Source organism: Topomyia yanbarensis, chromosome 2 (assembly GCF_030247195.1).
Source record: "Topomyia yanbarensis strain Yona2022 chromosome 2, ASM3024719v1, whole genome shotgun sequence".
In the NCBI taxonomy this organism is placed as follows: domain Eukaryota; kingdom Metazoa; phylum Arthropoda; class Insecta; order Diptera; family Culicidae; genus Topomyia; species Topomyia yanbarensis.
The window spans coordinates 388,385,759-388,403,790 of record NC_080671.1 but is presented as its reverse complement, the minus strand read 5'-3'; the positions used below and the strand labels follow the sequence as shown (position 1 = coordinate 388,403,790).

The 18,032-nt window shown below is 38.1% G+C and overlaps 3 protein-coding genes across 3 annotated transcripts; 1 reads left to right on the top strand and 2 right to left on the bottom strand.

The window, feature by feature from the left end:
- Nucleotides 1-6,255: 6,255 nt before the first annotated feature.
- Nucleotides 6,256-9,630, bottom strand: LOC131684760 (small G protein signaling modulator 3 homolog). Its single transcript, XM_058967893.1, has 5 exons — nucleotides 9,525-9,630; nucleotides 9,376-9,477; nucleotides 8,316-9,280; nucleotides 7,343-8,180; nucleotides 6,256-7,279 (listed from the first exon to the last, which is right to left on the bottom strand). Exons 2-5 carry the CDS (start codon nucleotides 9,442-9,444, stop codon nucleotides 6,740-6,742), a joined length of 2,412 nt encoding a protein of 803 aa, XP_058823876.1. The 5' UTR covers nucleotides 9,445-9,477; nucleotides 9,525-9,630; the 3' UTR covers nucleotides 6,256-6,739.
- A 4,735-nt stretch (nucleotides 9,631-14,365) lies between these two features.
- On the top strand, nucleotides 14,366-15,971 carry LOC131684759 (DNA-directed RNA polymerase II subunit RPB7). Its single transcript, XM_058967892.1, has 3 exons — nucleotides 14,366-14,506; nucleotides 14,568-15,026; nucleotides 15,089-15,971. The coding sequence occupies exons 1-3, from the start codon at nucleotides 14,495-14,497 to the stop codon at nucleotides 15,137-15,139; spliced, it is 522 nt and encodes a 173-aa protein (XP_058823875.1). The 5' UTR covers nucleotides 14,366-14,494; the 3' UTR covers nucleotides 15,140-15,971.
- Nucleotides 15,972-16,756: 785 nt separating this feature from the next.
- On the bottom strand, nucleotides 16,757-17,813 carry LOC131684758 (large ribosomal subunit protein eL32). The gene is made up of 3 exons (XM_058967891.1): nucleotides 17,689-17,813; nucleotides 17,255-17,355; nucleotides 16,757-17,150 (listed from the first exon to the last, which is right to left on the bottom strand). The coding sequence occupies exons 2-3, from the start codon at nucleotides 17,345-17,347 to the stop codon at nucleotides 16,839-16,841; spliced, it is 405 nt and encodes a 134-aa protein (XP_058823874.1). The 5' UTR covers nucleotides 17,348-17,355; nucleotides 17,689-17,813; the 3' UTR covers nucleotides 16,757-16,838.
- Nucleotides 17,814-18,032: the final 219 nt, after the last annotated feature.

The following is an 18,032-nucleotide window of genomic DNA, read 5'->3' as shown; positions in this document are numbered from 1 at the left end:
TTTAAACAGAATAAAATTTGTTAGATGGAACTGATCCCTTTGTCAAAAACCAGCAGAATCTTTGTTTGATTTCAATTCGATCATGAATCGACCAAAAGGCCGAAGTCGCAATGATATCGAATCGAGAAAGATAGCTTTGAAAATTCGGTTCAGAAAATTAAATCGTATTTTAACAGTGTTTGCATACTGCTCTTTCAAATGTATTGAAACACTTTGAAATAATACTAGTTTTCGGAAGCATAGCTAAAATGTTTTATATAATAACGTTTTCGTTGATAAAACTGAAAAAAAATCATTTCGCCGAGTATTGTTATGAAATGTTGATTAGGCCATTTTCGAGTCGCCCTCTTGTTTAGACGACTCTCATTTCGCCCTGCAGTGGCGCCAGAAAACAAAAATCAAATGTGGCTTTCGCCGTGCTCGCTTGAGGGGAAAATTTGTTATTCCCCCGGGGGCGTAATATTTGGTTTTTGTTTAGGGCAATTCTGTTTACGGACCTTGTAAACAATGATGCTGTCAATTTCGCCCGTATACACTGCCGTTCTAAGCATAATTGTCCCATGTATATAGGGAACCCAATAGAACATGGGACAAATATGCTTATAACGGCAATACACTACCTTAGAATTGCAGAGGCGTAACCCGCCTGGCATTTTGTTTACAGTTGAAAGTCGGATTCACCGTTTTGTTTTTTATTGATTTTCATGAAGTGTGAAATATTTATAAATGAGTTTTTATATTTTTTATATAGTATTTTTATTCCTCTTTAAGATATTAATCAAATCCCCGTTTGTGTACATTTGTTATATAGGCCCATTTGTCGGTACATGATCGAATTAAATTTGAGTTGTTCTCTCCTTTGGTTAATACTAAAAATTTTTTTGTTTCTTCGGTTAAACTTATCATGATTTTGTTGTTTCAAACGAAATATTTGTTGAAACTATTGAAAGCCAACAAATGAATTTGTTGGTAATTTCAAGCAATAGTTTGATTAAGTCAAACCTGAATCTTGTTTATCACTATATCAAACGGGAAAATTGTTGTTTAAAACCAAAATTTGTTTATTCTTACTGATTTTTTTTCTGCGTGAAGGATAGCAAAAGGAAGTTTGGCAGTGTTGCTGAATGTATAGGAAAATATAGTTATTAATTTTGACAAATAAAAATGAAAAGAGTAAAAATTGATTCGCTGGTTGGGCCACAGCCTTGTCCAACTGACGAATTTGATTCGCTAGTTGGACCTAGAGTCTGTGGTATTATAGAGTCCCGTACAGAGAAATGCGCAACACTGCCTAAAATGATGCCCTCTTCTTTGTTCCTGGCACCCACAGTTTTTGCTGTAACTTTGAGTAACTTCACCCGAGTTAAACAGTGGAGTGAATTGAAAATCTACTGTTTCGTGGCTTATAGCACTTTATTCATAATACTATCACAGACTAACAGACATAACACTATGAGGGAATTCTCTCAAAAAACATCGATCCGACAATTTTCCCAGAACACTAGCTCCACCTTTTATTCACAGTCCCAATCACTCATTTACTGGTGGGTTACCCCTCAGGTTTGGGAACAATTTTTCACTAGTGGTCTATCCCCCATATGCTTGTTCATGTCAGTGGCGCCATAATTTCAAATGTGGCCACAGTCCCAACTACAAATATATTTAAAATGACCGTTAAAGCGGGCGAAGCTTTGTTTTTGAGTGTTATGTCTGTTAGTCTGTGATACTATTTCATGTAATTTATTTTACATTGTTACAAAAAGGTATAATAAACTGAATACAGTGTCTTGTTTCGGCGATTGAAATATTTCGCCATGATATTATTTCTCTCAACCCTAATACTTTTCTTGTATGTTCTCCGAAAGAAGAATGTTTGTTTATTTTGCACGATAGGTAGCCATCTGACTGTTCGATAGGTAGATTTGGCATCACTCTGTGCGTGCCTTTATATAACATCACAGAGAACAGACATATAAGCTAGAACAAACTTTCCCGAAAAACCTATGTAAACATTTAAATGAAAATACGTTGAATATCACCATCGCATACAGGTTTGCATGCATGAGTCACCATTGTATCCAAGTTTGCTTACAAGTCCCGTATAGTGATTACTGGCCGATCGAAGCGCCGACCAGTGGCAAGTGTCTACTTGCTGTTGTCATTTCAAAGCGACAGTTATTTTTCTTACACAAGTTGAAAAGTTTACTTGTATGTCAGTTCTCAGTGATAACATAAACAACGCCTTTGGTTGGACCGACTGACAAATGTCAAAAACTCTCCCAAGGAGATGTTGGCAGTTGAAATGCATCCGTTCACATCTCTAAATATTGTCAGATTGATTGTCAAAGTGAGTTTGACATGAAATTTTGGCGTTCAGATGGTTTTTAGTTGGACAATGGTCCAATCTAGCGAAGGTCCAACTAAAAAGCGATCCAGTTAAAAAGTGTCTAACCAGCGAATCACGACTGTATCTGTAATCATATATCGTTTGTTCCACCCTTAAACAATCTGGATTTGGAGAATTCATTCAGCTTATCTGAATTTGTACGGCCTGAAGAAAACCACAGTCCAGCTTTATCATTAAACCTTCTCGTTACCGCTATTCAGCTGAGAGAAATATCATAGGAAAATTATTTAAAAAGATATTTATTTCACGTTACACATGACATTAATCCTCTTTGGAAGCCATACACTCCTTTTCTGAACTAGCCTCATTCAAGAGTTGACAACTAGCAGGATCCACATGTCCTCCATCCAAGCGAATTGATCTATCCACTTACAAGTAGGAGTACACATCTACCAACCACCCAAGAAGACTTCCGAATCCTATGAGAATGGACCATGCCAGTCGAAGGCCATAGGCACAAATCTAATTTCAGGAACTGTCCATTCCGGACAGTTCCTGAAATTAGATGTGCGTTTGTGTTACTTATAGATTTCATTTCAGTGGTAGTAAGCGTCTCATTCTCTCTTGTATAACTCGCTTCCGGCATTTCGACACCATCGGTCGAGCGTCTCACAGAAGAAATCTCTCATCGAATCCTCAATTCCCTTCGGAACTCGAACATGATAGTTCCATCGAGCCTAGCTTGCATACTTTACATAACTCATTGTTCTCCATTCACCCATAATTTTGTAACTAATTCTGTAGAATGTACAATTATTGGAAATAATGAAAATAATGGATTTCGTGATGGCATTTATTATCTGCACCATGATTGGTCCATACAATTTACTTACCAGCGAGCCAGACCAAATCCTTCTCTTCCACGATGGAAGTAAACTAATCTTGTTCGATAGCTGGCCCCTTTGGCTTCGAACGTTAGCTGAAATCGGGGGTCGTATGAGAGTGCGGCATTATTCGTGTGTCATCTGCAGCTGGTTGTTCGAAATGATGAAGAGCTGCTCTCCGGCGTGACTATTTCCCAGGGTGGTGTGTTGTCTAATATCCAGGCCATTCTGCTGCCAAAGAATACCAAAACGAAACCGAAGAAATCGGCTACCATGGAGAGAAGACAAAAAAAAACTGGTGGTGGGGGTGAGAAAGCCAAAAAGCCAAAGACTGCCGCTAAGAAATCGGCAGCGAACAAGCCGAATACAAAGAAATATTGCCGCACCTGTCAAAAAGCTGCCCCGAAGATCACTGCCGGCAAGAAGAAAATTTACGTGACCCCAATGCACAGTGGTCCAAAACGCGAAAAACGTGATCGTTTTGAATAACTTCGAAATGGTTAGTTATAGTGATATACTATCTTCGGAAGAATTTATGACAATGAGATGCCCCATCTTTATAAGTCAAAAGTTTGATGATTAATCCTCCTATAAGTGACATTCAAAATTTATTTCTCATATAATTAGAGATAGCAAATTGAAGTATTCTGCAAAGTTGTAGTAAATTCTTCTACAAGAAACTTTACTGAAGGTGATAACAGTCTATCTTTAATAGTCTATGAGATATAGAGCATTATTAGAGGAAATACCGAAAAAATCATTTTTTTCATTATAACTTCTTTCCAAGATTTTTCGGAAGTTCAAAATGTTCCACAAAACTATCAAAATTAATGAAATACAAAATTTCGGTGATGGAATCAACTTAATATGTTGAGCAGATTCTGAGATATTCACGATTTTTATACGAAAAATGGCCTACTTTGTACTCAAATAATTCATGAACGGGCAAAAACGGGCAGACCACTCAATATTCATTTGAAAGATATTGCTACAATATTCTGTATTAATCACTTGTATCCGGTTGTATCCATGGCTCTGGTAGCTGAACTTAAAGAATATCATTTATTAGTCTAATATCTTGATTCGAAACATATTCGGTGTACTGAAGAGATAAAGTGGGACTATGTTCGGCATTATATGTGGAATGTTCTCACAAGAGACATTGTCGACGACAGCAGCCTTTTGTCTTGACTGGTTTTTAGATACATTTAGTTCGGGGGTACAGATAGTAATGCGCTGTCTTATGAGCCATATAGTCGAATCCTAACAAGGAACGATTTAAAGTATAAGTAGGCTGTGTATTAGCTCTGAAATCGGTTGCAAAGTTTGTCAACACAGAAGGTCAAGTGCCACAATAGAATTTAGTACCAGGGCTTGGAACATTAATATAAGCAAACCGTTTACGTTTGCTATGAACGACTTGACAGTTGAATTTGTATTGTTATATGAAAGAAAGCCTTTTAAAAAATTGTTTATTGTCCACCATCGCGATTACTGCAGATACAAATCATTCGATCCAATAAACTAGTTTTGTTGCTTACGAAGTCTGACGTATACAGCGACAATGCTAAACAAGTAATCAAAGCATGCGCGATTACCAAATGAATCGCTTTTAGTAGGCTTTCCATAAATATTGCACCGTATCTAAGAAACTAGTAAAGATGGCAAACTGGTGTCTTCGGCAATGTTTCTAAGAAGAATATTCCCCGACACTTTGCTGAAGATACCACCACTTTATCTCAACAGCTTTACCGAATATTTTTCGTATCAATATTTTAGACTAATAAATGATATTCTTTAAATCCAGCTACCACAGCCATGGATACAACTGGATATAAGTGATTCATACAGAATCTTGCAGCATCTTTCTTGTACTTTCAAATACATATAGAGTGGTCTGCCCGTTTTGAATTGTTTGAGTGAAAAGTAGGCCATTTTCGAATAAAAATCGTGAATATCTCAGAATCTGCTCAACATATTAAGTTGCTTCCTTCACCGAAACTTTGTATTTCATTAATTGTGATAGTTTTGTAGAACATTTTGAACTTCCAAAAAATCTTGGAAAGAAGTTATAATGAAACAAATGATTTTTTCGATATTTCCTCTAATAATGCTCTATATCTCAAAGACTATTAAAGATAGACTGTTACCACCTTCAGTAATGTTTCTTGTAGAAGAATTTACTACAACTTTGCAGAATACATCAATTTTCTATCTCTAATTATATGAGAAATAAATTTTGAACCTCACTTATAGGAGGATTAATCATCAAACTTTTGACTTATAAAGATGGGGCGTCTCATTGTCATAAATTCTTCCGAAGATAGCATATCGCTATAACTAACCATTTCGAAGTTATTCAAAACGATCACGTTTTTCGCGTTTTAAACCACTGTGCAATGTTGCCAAAACAGTCCTATTCAGGACTAACAAAATTTATTTGAAATTGGTCTAACTGGTTACTGCATTACGCCTCGATAGTGGTGCATCGAGGAGACCGAGAGGGCTGCACCAGACCAAACTAACGGCCAACAGCTAATGCTCACTGGCGCCGTGGATTGACTTTTTCTGTGAACTGTGTTTGCAAACATTGTTAGAAAGCTTAATGGCAGTGTTTGTGGGTACAGCTCACAGTGGGGTTCATTGTTTGTCGATCTATCGGTCGACTTCGTCATCGCGCACTGGTTAATTTAAACTCGCGGGACTGCTCAAATAACACTTATTTGAACAGTCCAGCGACCGTGAAGCAAACGGGCTTAAATTTCTGAGGACAGGACGACAGAAAGATTTTTTTGTAATTTTTCACCGAACAACATCTGTAAATATAATCGAACGATGACCAAAGCTGAGAACACAATACTATTGTTTCGATGGTCTTCGCAACCGATCCTTAGCATACAGAACAAATGCAGGGGTAGGGCTAAAATCCCAGTGAGCACTTCCTTCCTTCCTGGCGGGGACTTAAATATGACGAGCGGCTTATTCATCAACGAGGGGAGAGATATCAGTACATAAAATACACTATTCTATTTTAAATGATATAATAGTTCATGACAAGTAGGTACAATATGTGATAAGGTTATAAGTAAATATACTTTATTTTGTTTGATACTGCTTCTGTAGGGTGCTTTGTTCGTAAACTTGTTGTTTCAAACATTCGTACATTTTCATAAAATTGATGCACAACATCAAATCAAATACGCAATAGACTCTAAAAGCAAGTAATAAATAAACTAAGTAAAAATAAAAAAAAATAAAGCAACTATTGCAATATATGAAAAAATCCTATTGCTGAATGGGAAATATCTTGAGATATTAAATTAAAAAATCATATAGAGACTCTTGGTTCCCTGATAGTACATTGCGGTTTAACCGAATGCGTAGTACAAAAATAAATAACAAAATAAGAAAATAACATTCCACAATATAAAATAATTTAAAACTCATTGAACACTGAATACCTTATTTAAAACAGATAAGAATATTTTGTTTTGCTAACTACTTTACACTATAGATCCCACGAAAACAGATGGTGCTTAACCAGCATATCTCTCACACCGTCTTTCAACGGCTGGCTTTGGGTGGCCTCCCGCTTTGCCGGCAGCTCCCAGTCCGGGTTGAGATTAAAGGCAAACTGCGATAGCATTCGTAGCTCGCACTTGATCTGAACCCAGCCAGGAGAGTAGATGAAACTCCACGGTTGGTACCATTTCTGAACGATATCCGAGCAACTGCAAAGCACCTCCATCCAGAGGTGTAACACCTGCTCATTCAGCCCCAGACAGATTAGTGAGCGCATCTTCACGTCCATCTGGGCATGCGTTGCATCGTGGCTTTGGTTTACCGATTGAACGCAACGGTACAATAGTTCTTCCGGTGTGAGAACTTTGCCGTCCTCATCCAGACGATATGTTTTGCACAGAACCAATCGGGAGTAGACTGATTCGAAATCTTTTTCCACCTCACGTGTTGCGGCTTCCTCAATGAACAGCCAAGGGTGACATGGGCCTCCTAGGAAGGAAGGGCGCTTCATACCGTGCTCCAGAACCTGAAAAATCGTTTTATTAGGATATATCGTGACTCATGAACCGAATTCTGTATCTGTAGATACCTGTTTTATGGCGGGGGCCAGCGTACCACGGACTAGATCTGTTACCGTTTCGGAAATAGCATCATCACCAGCACAGCTATATTGTTTGCTTCGTTCGTCCAACAGCTCGACAAATTTAGCTGGAAACCACCCTCGCAATCCATTCAGTTCACCTACCCAACAGTGTTCGTCTTTCTGACTGATAATGGTTATGATATCATTTTTTCTGAAACCTAGTTCATCATCGTCATGTCTCTCAAAATCATGCAGTGCTTTCGCTCGGCGATTTCTTGTCCTCGAAACGTTGATGTAATTCTCATGGTCCTTTGCGTGACTGTCCATGGTGTAATCAGCCACCAGCTTTATATGCGCACTCAGCTTCGGCTCGATGGTCAAAAAATGTCTCGCAACCTTCAGAATAGCTTCACGCAGATCGACCAAGATTTCTGTCTGTCTTATATTTTTATTCTTCATCTCATCATCCCCATCATCTGTACCAAACAGAATCATCTGCAACATCGATTTAGACTTTTTCACCTGCCGACGAGCCAAATGTTGTTTTGGCAAATTTGAACCAGCTTCCGGATTACCCACGAGTGCTCCCTGATCAGCCATAAGATACGCCAGGTGCCTTCGTCGATGCGTTTCAATTACCATGGGTGAAAGCGATCCACCCACTTCCAACGAGATCGAAAATAAATTCTCAACATCATCGATATCGCCTGGAATGTCCGATAATGAATTAAAAATTTGGGCTGAATTTTCGAGATTTTTTAGCGAAGGTTCCTTGATTTTAAGTAGGCCCAACGTTAGCTGAAACAGCACTATCGATCCGTCGTAGAAGAACCAGTCCCAAATCCTTAAATTGAAATGAAGAAAAGTTTTATTATATTTTGAAATCAATTCAAATTAGTGAAAGGGAAAGTTGTTACAAATGAATTATCAACGCAGATCCAAACTGCCTCCTGAAAAGCATAAATTTCTTTCTACTCACCGTAGCAAAATCTTCATATGCACAACGCTCGCGAAAAGCGTCAAAAACCAGTGAAGCGTAATCAAAGACAGCTCAATGTCATGGCTTTTGAGCGTTTCATCGACCACGGTCAAATAATTTCCAATCAGCGTTTGCATCACCCGCTGGTCGGCCTGGATGCCCAACAAGGTCGACGAGTAGTAGGAGGCGGGCAGTAAATCTTCCACGATTGTAGCCATCATCCAGAAAGAATCTTCCTCCTCCAGCAGCAAGAGTAGCGAGGCAGCAATCACGCCCGTTCCCTGGCAGTACCCGATGTCCGGAAATAGCCAAGCAATTCCACGGAGAATACGTCGCAATCTTGGCACTCCCGTGCTGGTCAACGAACTAAAGCAGGCATTTGTTGGCATGATTCTGAGCAGATCTTTCTCGATCTGTTTAGAAGTCATCAGTGCATCGTTGGACGAGACTTTAACGATTTCTTGGTATGATGTTTCAGATTTGAGCTTTTTCTGTAATGCCCCCGATAAACGCATCCACATCTGTGGCCGAAGTGAGTGTGGGATTCCCGATCGCACCATATTTTTAAGTTTTTCTGTTCGTGGAAGAAGCACTTCAACGTTGTCCCACGTCAATTCGGTGGCCTCTTTATTGTGGGAAAACTCCAAGTGAGCAACCCACTGCAGCCTCTGGGCTGGATCCTCCATAAACGGAATGCTGAGCAACTTGTTTGAACTCTGTTCTGGGCCGTCCTCTTCCTCCACGCGAAATCCAAATTCATCGAACCGATAATCCGGTTGATGGTTAGGAGGCTCGTTAGTTTCGGGTTGACCTAACTGGGCCAATATATCCTGAGGCCACATTGACGGTGTCAGTGCGGAAAACGGCCCTCCAGCAGTCGGTTCCAATCCATCGGAAATATGTAAACTCTCGCCCAACTCTACTAGCTCTCCATCATCTTCAGTGTTAGCCGTCTCGAGCTTTTTCTGGAAGCCAGATAAAAGATAAAATTGATTCACTCTCTGCCATACGCCTCCGCAATTAGCTCCCGTTTTGTTGACGAAGGCATTATTCAACTTACCATATGTTCCTCCTTTCCAACGTACCCTTCGTGATCCCGGGATCCGAACAAAGATTTTGCCATATCCATTTGCAGCTAATCAAACGATGTGTCGTCTGAAACCTGCACCTTTATTAGTTTTATAAAAGTTCAAAGTTGAGTTTGTGCACCTGTCCCGCGACTGCTGATCGAACGGTAATGAAAATAGATTGATGTGAAATAGATAAGGAAAAAATTGATGTAAACATGAATCAAGAAAATCGAAAGCGATGTGTCAGTATAAACGAAAAAGAAACGCAAAAGGAAAGAGTAGCGCCAAAAAATACAAGATGTGACATAGAAGGTGAGAATATTTCGGCCTATTGGCTCTCAAGTGTGAAACCTATCCGCTCGACGCGCCAACTAGATTTCATTGTTGGTACCAGTCGAATGGTGTAGTCGTAATTGGCGAATCAAAGCGCGATTGACTCACAGATGGCAAGTATGTAAAAATGATGATGGGAAATTTGACATCCGTCAAACTACGGTGAATTTTTTGGGTATTTACGAAACCTTCTCTAATATCTTCAACACGGAATCCAAAACGGCAAGAAAAACGTTAGGTAAGTTATAGAAATCTTTAAAAGATATGACTGCAAAAATCTGACGTTACTTAAATATTTTTTGTTTTAATAACCGCTGACATTGGTTATTTTTCAGATAAGAAAAAATGTGTTGTTCACGCGTGCCTGAGCTATTTTGGTGCATCCGGAATTTTTACCACCTTTTTCATAATTCCCTATCCAGTGTGTCATAAATGAAAGCAGCTCTTGCACTTCTCCGGTAAGCGCCGAAATTATATGTTCAGCTCATTTTACTTCGGCGGATATTATTGCAAGTAAGAAAAGCTGCGAAAACCGCATATCCTTCCTTTATTGGACGGATGGATTCTCCGACGTAATGCAGGACGTTCATGGTCGCAATATGACAATAATAACATAACCTTTTAAAATTCAGAGTAGGTTTTACAATACTTCAAAACTGCATGAACTATAACTTTACCAAATTGCGCAATAAAGTAAAAGTAATTTCTTACCATCACTTTTATATTCCATATCAAAATAATTTGTATTTACCTGTAAGAATATCGTTTAGAAATTCACTTCCTTTATAAAAATTAACCCATCATCCTTTTTGTAATTGCAGGCCTGACAGACAGGTGTCTCACAACACGTTTTGGTTTTGCTTTGATTCTTCAATTCTCTGGTTGGGCCACAGCCTTGTCCGACTAATGAATCTTGCAGTTGAAATGCATCCGTTCACATCTCTAAATATTGCCAGATTGATTGTCAAAGTAAATTTAACGTGAAATTTTAGCGTTCAGATGCTTTTTAGTTGGACAATGGTCCAACTAGCGGAGGTCCAGCTAAAAAGCGGTCCAGTTAAAAAGTGTTCAACCAGCGAATCACGACTGTACTTCCCCTCTCAAAACCCATCATCTTTTGCTGTAGCCTCTGTCTGACTAACGAATTTGATTCGCATCTGTTCACATCTCTAATCATTGTCAGCTCGATTGTCAAAGTGAATTTGACCTGAGATTTTGATATTTATAGATGCTTTTTAGTTTAGCTTTTAGCTAGACAATGATCCAACTAGTGGAGGTCCAACTAAAAAGCGAATCCCGACTGTAGTATTTTTTTATATACCCTCCACTATCCCCCATACCAAGAGACTCGCACAGAGAGTCCCCTGGTAATGGACACATCAATAATGAAAACAAAACAGAAAAAAACGCGGAGATATAAACTACAGCAAAAAATAAACAAAGTGAAATCCCAGTGGAATCGATTTCCTTTGAAGGGATTCACAAAGCTTATTTGAATTCTAAATTACTAAATTTATAACTAAGTGATAGCGTTTGTGGTTACGAACAAAGATGAATAATATGAATAGGCTAAATACTATAAAGAATGAAAAGTAGAAAAAAAACTAGCAGGATCCAGAAAAACCTACACACTTTGATGGTTGACACACTTACAAGTTATATTCGTTTACGTTTCGTATCATATGTTGCTTAAGCTTGCTTTTAAAGAGGATGTTGATTGTTACGGTTTTCAAGGCAAAAAGAAATGCGTTAAATTTGAAAGATCCGTGGATTGAGATGCGCGGTAAACCTAAGTTTGTGCATGCACTGCTTCTCAGTAGCTCGTTTGCGCTTCTAGTATTCTGAAGGTTGACTAACGAAAATATTGTGTACATATATAATAGTTTGGGTATCTCGTAAACCAACAACGGGGATAATTCTGTGGCGTGAACTAGTATATAACAAAACTGTTGGCGCACTCGGCGGCACCATTGAAGATTGACACGCTTTTCAATCAACAATCATCTCGTCATCAGGGTAACGGAAAACGCACCGAACAGCAAGTAGTCGAGCGATGGTCGAAGGAGGCTTGAGGAATGGTTGTACAAAACCACGGGAATCTATTTGTTCATTTGTTTATTCCTCTTCGATGTTAAAATGATGAAATTCAAATTAGCTTAGCTTAGCTGCTATTTATAGATAGAGTTTGTTATTTAGTAATAACAACGTGCGTTGCTACCGCCGTTGCTACTATTGTTACTATCCCTGTTGCTACGCGCTGTTGTTACCGCTATTGCTACGCGTTGTTGTTACCGATGTTGCTACGTGCTGTTGTTACATTTCATGATTGTTCCAGAGCGGATGGTTTGGTAGCGAACAAAAACCGTTGAAAAAAAGGGAGGCAAATTAAAGATTACTTCGATGCATCTATTTTTCAATATTTGAATGCTCCCTTGTGGAACTCCTATACCAATCAGTCGTAGGGTGCTGCGGGCACCATTAATTACCACAAATTGCTTTGGATCTGATAGATAACTTCTAATCAATTCATTGGCAACACCTCTTATCCCATATCGGTCAAGATTTTCTAATAAGATTCTGTGGTTTATTGTATCAAATGCTTTTTTAAGGTCGATGAATAAGCCCCCTACGACCTTTTTTGGTCAATTTCACGGATTAGTGCATCAGTGAGTTCAGTAATAGCAGTCGCCGTTCCACAACCTTCCCAGACCATTTAGTCAGATAAATATATTTAAAATGACCGTAAAGCGGGCGAAGCTTTGTTTTTGAGTGTTATGTCTGTTAGTCTGTGTTTGTAGTTCGAATTTGTTGAATTCGAGGAGCGTTGACAAATCTAAGAGACATATCAAAGCTAAATAATGATAATAAGAGTATGCTTGCTGAATTCATAGAATCGCCTGAAACACTCACACGAACATCACGATTCAAGCGACGTAGTCCTGCTGTTTTAGCATTGCGCCGAATAGTTGAATACCACAAGGCGAAAACTGAAGAAAAAAGGAAAGTAAAGGAAGAGAAACAAAGAAAAACTGAGCTTAGAAAGAATAACAAGAAACAAGAAGTATAACAACCACCTCGTAAACAAAAGAATTAAAAATTAATATTTATTACAAGAAGATTCCTGACGAACTTTGAACCTTGATTTATCATCCAGGATGTTAGGATGTTAATGCATAATACTGCTACAGATGAATTGTTACACGAAATATATTATTGTTAACTCTATTGCATAACATTTAATGCTGCTTTGTTAAGTCTGCAGTAACCTAACTGTACCGAAAGTTTTTCTATTTCTCAAAATGATAGAACTAAAAAAATACTTCATGCAGTCAGCCTTCCATATAAAGATTAATGTATCATTTTTGATTGGCAGTTTCTGATTTGCTTATGTTCTTTCATGCATTAAATATACTGCAAAGAGAACGAGTCAGTAGGTCAGTTTAGTAGAAAAAACTTCACTGTTTCCAAAATATATTCAGTCACATTCAGTGTGTCCAAAATATGCTTGGTACATTGTTCAAATTAGTGTGGAAGGGTCCGAAATGTGAAAAAATTCATGCTGTGAAGAAATGTCATTTTCGAGTTTATGTCAATGTATAAAACATCCATTGACAGTTTTCTTTCAAGAACAGTAATTTTGGAGCTGACTCGTGCATGTATTGTATTAAAAAACATAGGCAAGCAAATATTTTTTGACGTTCACGTAATTTCACTTTCTCTAGGCTCTAGGGTTGGTTATCCTAGCACGTAAAAAGTTAGATATACAGTTTTCCGTTTACGACTGTAAATAATTGAAGAAGATCAAACGCACTAAAAACGACAAAAGCTTCCACCAAATACAAATCAACGCTTTTTTGTGAAAAGGGCGATACTTACAAATGTAAACATAAGGCTTTTTTCATACATGCGAATGAGGGCTTTGAAACGCAACAAATTAACCTAAAAATTTAGATTCTACGATATTGCTTTCTTAAACTACAGCAAAAAATACAACGGGCGAAACTATATTTTTGTTTGTTTATTTAAAGTTTCGCCCTCCACGCTCCATGCAAACAAACAGGGCCATACTTTTTTTGCTAGCAGTTTAGAGGCGAAACTGTTATTTTCGTATTTTGTTTGTATTATCAAGCTGATACCAGCTGTAAATAGTAACAATGATCGCTATTGAAAAAAAACCCGGACGAAATCGGTGGTGTAAAACGGTAGTTATTGTAAAAAAACGTAAGGGCGATACTTCAATGCTGATAGGCGGGACCGAAAAAGTAAACAATCGCCAAAGGGGCGATACTATCATTTTGTCAATTTCAATAGCAAAAACAAATTTTAATTTAATAATTTCAAATACTTTATGAAGTTTTGGGTTTCGATCACTGAATCATGCAATCTAGGATGTAAAAAATACAATAGTTCTTAAATAGGAAATAAAACCAAGTCTGGAAATATTCACTGTTGATTTTCTTTGAATGGTTTCGCTAGCAAATACAAATTTGTATTTGCTGCTAGTATCGCCCTTTTCAAGAAAAAGCGTTGAAATATGTTAATTTAAAATTTGTATTTGCTTCCACCTTTCACTTCCTGCTCTTGGTTCAAGGTGAGACTTTTACAAAAAGGCTTTTTCGTAGAACTGTCAAAAAAGCTAAACCCAAAATAAATGCTACAAACGCGGTGTCGTTTTCCAGGGTGCAACAAAACTTATTTTAATTATTTTGTGTTTGGTTAATACGACCAATTCTGTGAGAAACTAGCATTTTTTACCGCATTGCAGTTACTAGAAACATGTTCTACCATGTAAATTTTTGAAATCTTTGTGATCCAACTTAAATATAACATTCTTTCTTTCACCCAACAGATTTCCTTGGAACATGAAATTTTGTTGCATCCGCGCTATTTTGGGCCGCAACTGATAGAAACGGTAAAGCAAAAACTATACACAGAAGTCGAGGGCACATGTACAGGGAAGTACGGCTTCGTGATAGCCGTTACAACGATCGATGATATCGGATCTGGTGTTATCCAGCCGGGTCAAGGTTTCGTAGTTTACCCGGTAAAGTACAAAGCGATTGTGTTCCGACCGTTCAAGGGTGAAGTACTGGACGCTGTCGTAACGCAGGTCAACAAGGTTGGAATGTTTGCCGAGATCGGTCCGTTATCCTGCTTCATTTCGCACCACTCCATACCGGCGGATATGCAGTTCTGTCCAAATGGTAACCCGCCGTGCTATAAATCGAAAGACGAAGACGTCGTCATTGCGCTGGAGGATAAGATTCGACTCAAGATCGTCGGTACCAGGGTAGATGCGACGGGAATCGTAAGTCCGATGATCACTAATTACGTTTAGATGCGAGATTGAAGTTATTTTTTATATTTCAGTTCGCCATTGGAACCCTGATGGATGACTATCTGGGATTGGCTGGTAGCTAAGCGCTATATCAACATTCTCAGATTGAAATACGTAATTTTAACATTCTAATTTAATTCAAATAAACATGAAGAAAAAAAGGTTTGATGAGCCATAGGGTAGATGAGCCCTTATTCATATCATGTCAGGTTGTCACACTATTTCATTGATAACTCGGCTATCATTGGATTGCGCTTCAACAGACTTCAACATCTTTGCTTCGTTCCTAAGAAGTAATGCAATGAAAAATCTGGCCAGGAAAACGTAAAATACTCGCGTTTGAGCGAAGTGAAAAGTTGAGTACAATGCACCCTTGTTCATCCTACCATTTAGCTAATACACTGAATAGAGATAGCATCACGGGTGGCTGATACATTGAAATCTTTTTATACGATAGTAAAGTGCACTGCACAACTGGCCATATCCTTACGATTGATACCGATGCTGACGTTTTCACTAAACTGACTGATTTTCACTATTTTGCACACTCGATCAAGAAAGTTTTACAAGTTTGAACGGGTCATTTATTCAGTATAAAAAGACCAAACGTTCAGTACCAAGAACTATTTTTCAATCGATGAAAACACGTGAGACATTAGCAATTTTCTACTTGATGGATGCTCTTAATTATATGGACATTTACAGGTTCCTTTCAAAAGTCCATTTCAGTGGTTTGCCGCTAAAACAAAATAGTTTGATATCCATATGACATGCATCAGCCAGCAGAAATAAACATCATTGTCACTACAAAATGGGTGGAATGAAAAGGTGCGACGATAAGTTAGAGAACAGATAACCTACTAACATTATTCAAAAATTATGTAGATCTCCAAAATATATCAAAATAAAACATTAAAAGTGAAAAAAAAATGTCAAATGTGCAGAATCTATACTCTGCGAGTACGAATTACTCTAAAATTTCGATTCAGAGCGTGTTTCGACAGTTCACCCAATTTTGAAAAACACGAGACATGCACATGGTTCCTCTAGTGACAAAACCCATTCATTTATGATAGTACATACAAGTGTATATGCAAAATCTGTGGAAAGCGAGAATACAAACCTATTCTCAGTCACGTAACCTAGTGACTAGAAGGAAATTTTGTTCTAGTCACTAGGTGACGTGACTGTGAGAATAGGTCACCTTTCCTACGAATCTCACATTCGTTGTTAACAAGAAACAGGGTGATTTGCTAGTTTTATTTCGGTAAAAATATCTTCAGTTGGGGCCCTATTCTCATAGTAGCTCTAGTAACTACAAGGAAATCTCCGTGACGTGAGTCAGAAGTTTCCGATAGAAATGTGAGCTACCTAACAAACAAGATTAGTTCGTAAAAAGGTTTAAATAGAATTTTGTAAACAAACTTATGTCTTATGTGGGATTTCATGAAAAAATCATGTTAATCCATATCGTAAACTTTGATACTAGTAAGTTTTTTATGCTGAAATTATAGCAATTTAAGATTACACAACAAAAGTTTGTTTAAAAAATCTATTAGCCCATTTCAAGTTTATATAAAACTGATTTACGGCGGCTGGCATCAGAATTGGGCGTATAATCCAAAATCGAAACTATTGGTGCAAAAAGCCCCATAGCTAAAATTTTTGTTTCGTTCTATTTCACCCAAGGCTCGTTCATATTTACTGCATAGTTTATTCAAAGATGTTATTTTACATACAAAACCATATGTGTGCCGACAAAACAAACTTCCTCCCAACGCTTTATTCGTTCTCCTGCGAGCGCAGTCTGCCGTTCGGGTTCGTCACGGCGATGGCCAACTGTTTCGCACGCTCGACGATAAGCTTTCGTTTCTTGGAGGATACTGCGTGCGCGATTTCGGCACAGTAGACGCGGTTCTGCATCATCAGTACTTCCAGCTCCCGGACGTTGTGTACGAGGAACTTCTTGAATCCGTTCGGCAGCATATGGCGGGTACGTTTGTTCGAGCCATAACCGATGTTTGGCATAAGGTACTGTCCCTTGAAGCGACGACGCACTCGGTTATCAATACCTTTCGGTTTGCGCCAGTTTGGCTACAATGGTAAAATAAATTAATTTACGTACTGGATGTTAACAATGTCATGCGTGGTTTTTCGATTTAATAAGATTAACAACTGAAAATATAAGAAATACTTACAGCAAGTTTGTCATATCGGTCCGACTGGTGACGGATGAACTTCTTCGTCCGCTTCTTAACGATCTTCGGCTTGTAGGCTGGTCGGAGAGCCATGTTTATTGCTAGAAAATATAAATTTGAGGTTAGAATTATATTATTTGAAATTTTGAGGACAATGTTGATACTATTAAAATAGAATCTTGTCACGTAGAATACAATGATGTGGAGCAAATAATTTGTCAAGACTATTAACAAAAGACTAATCTCTTTTTTTAGTAAAACTTATTCTGAGCTGCAGTAGTGGCTTAGTAAACAAGTTATTTCAAATCGTTTTACAGCGGCTTATTTGAAAATCACACTCAATATGAAAATGTTACCAGTTATACATATTATTTCACGCAATTTAAAATAATTTAGAACTATTTAACTATGAAAAATCCACAAAATTCACTTACTTTAGTTCGGAATACAACACGCGGCTGATCGTTCAATGTGGAAAGAACAATCGAAAAAGAGAGTGATTTCGTTGACACGCGATGTCAGTTCAGATTTTGACAGCTTAAAAAAATTTTGTCTGAAAATGTTGGCAAAACTGCGTTAAACATTTCGAACGAGGGGTATGCAAACAGTAATATTACGGAGCTTTCGCAATGGAGACGCGATTTTGATTTCGTTGAAGTAAAATTCGGAGCGATATCCCAATCAAAGCCATTCCGGAAACGGTTGGTAATTCTGAATGGATTCAGTAGGCTTTGGTTATAAGCAGAACATACCTGCATTTTTTTGCCTTTTATGTAAA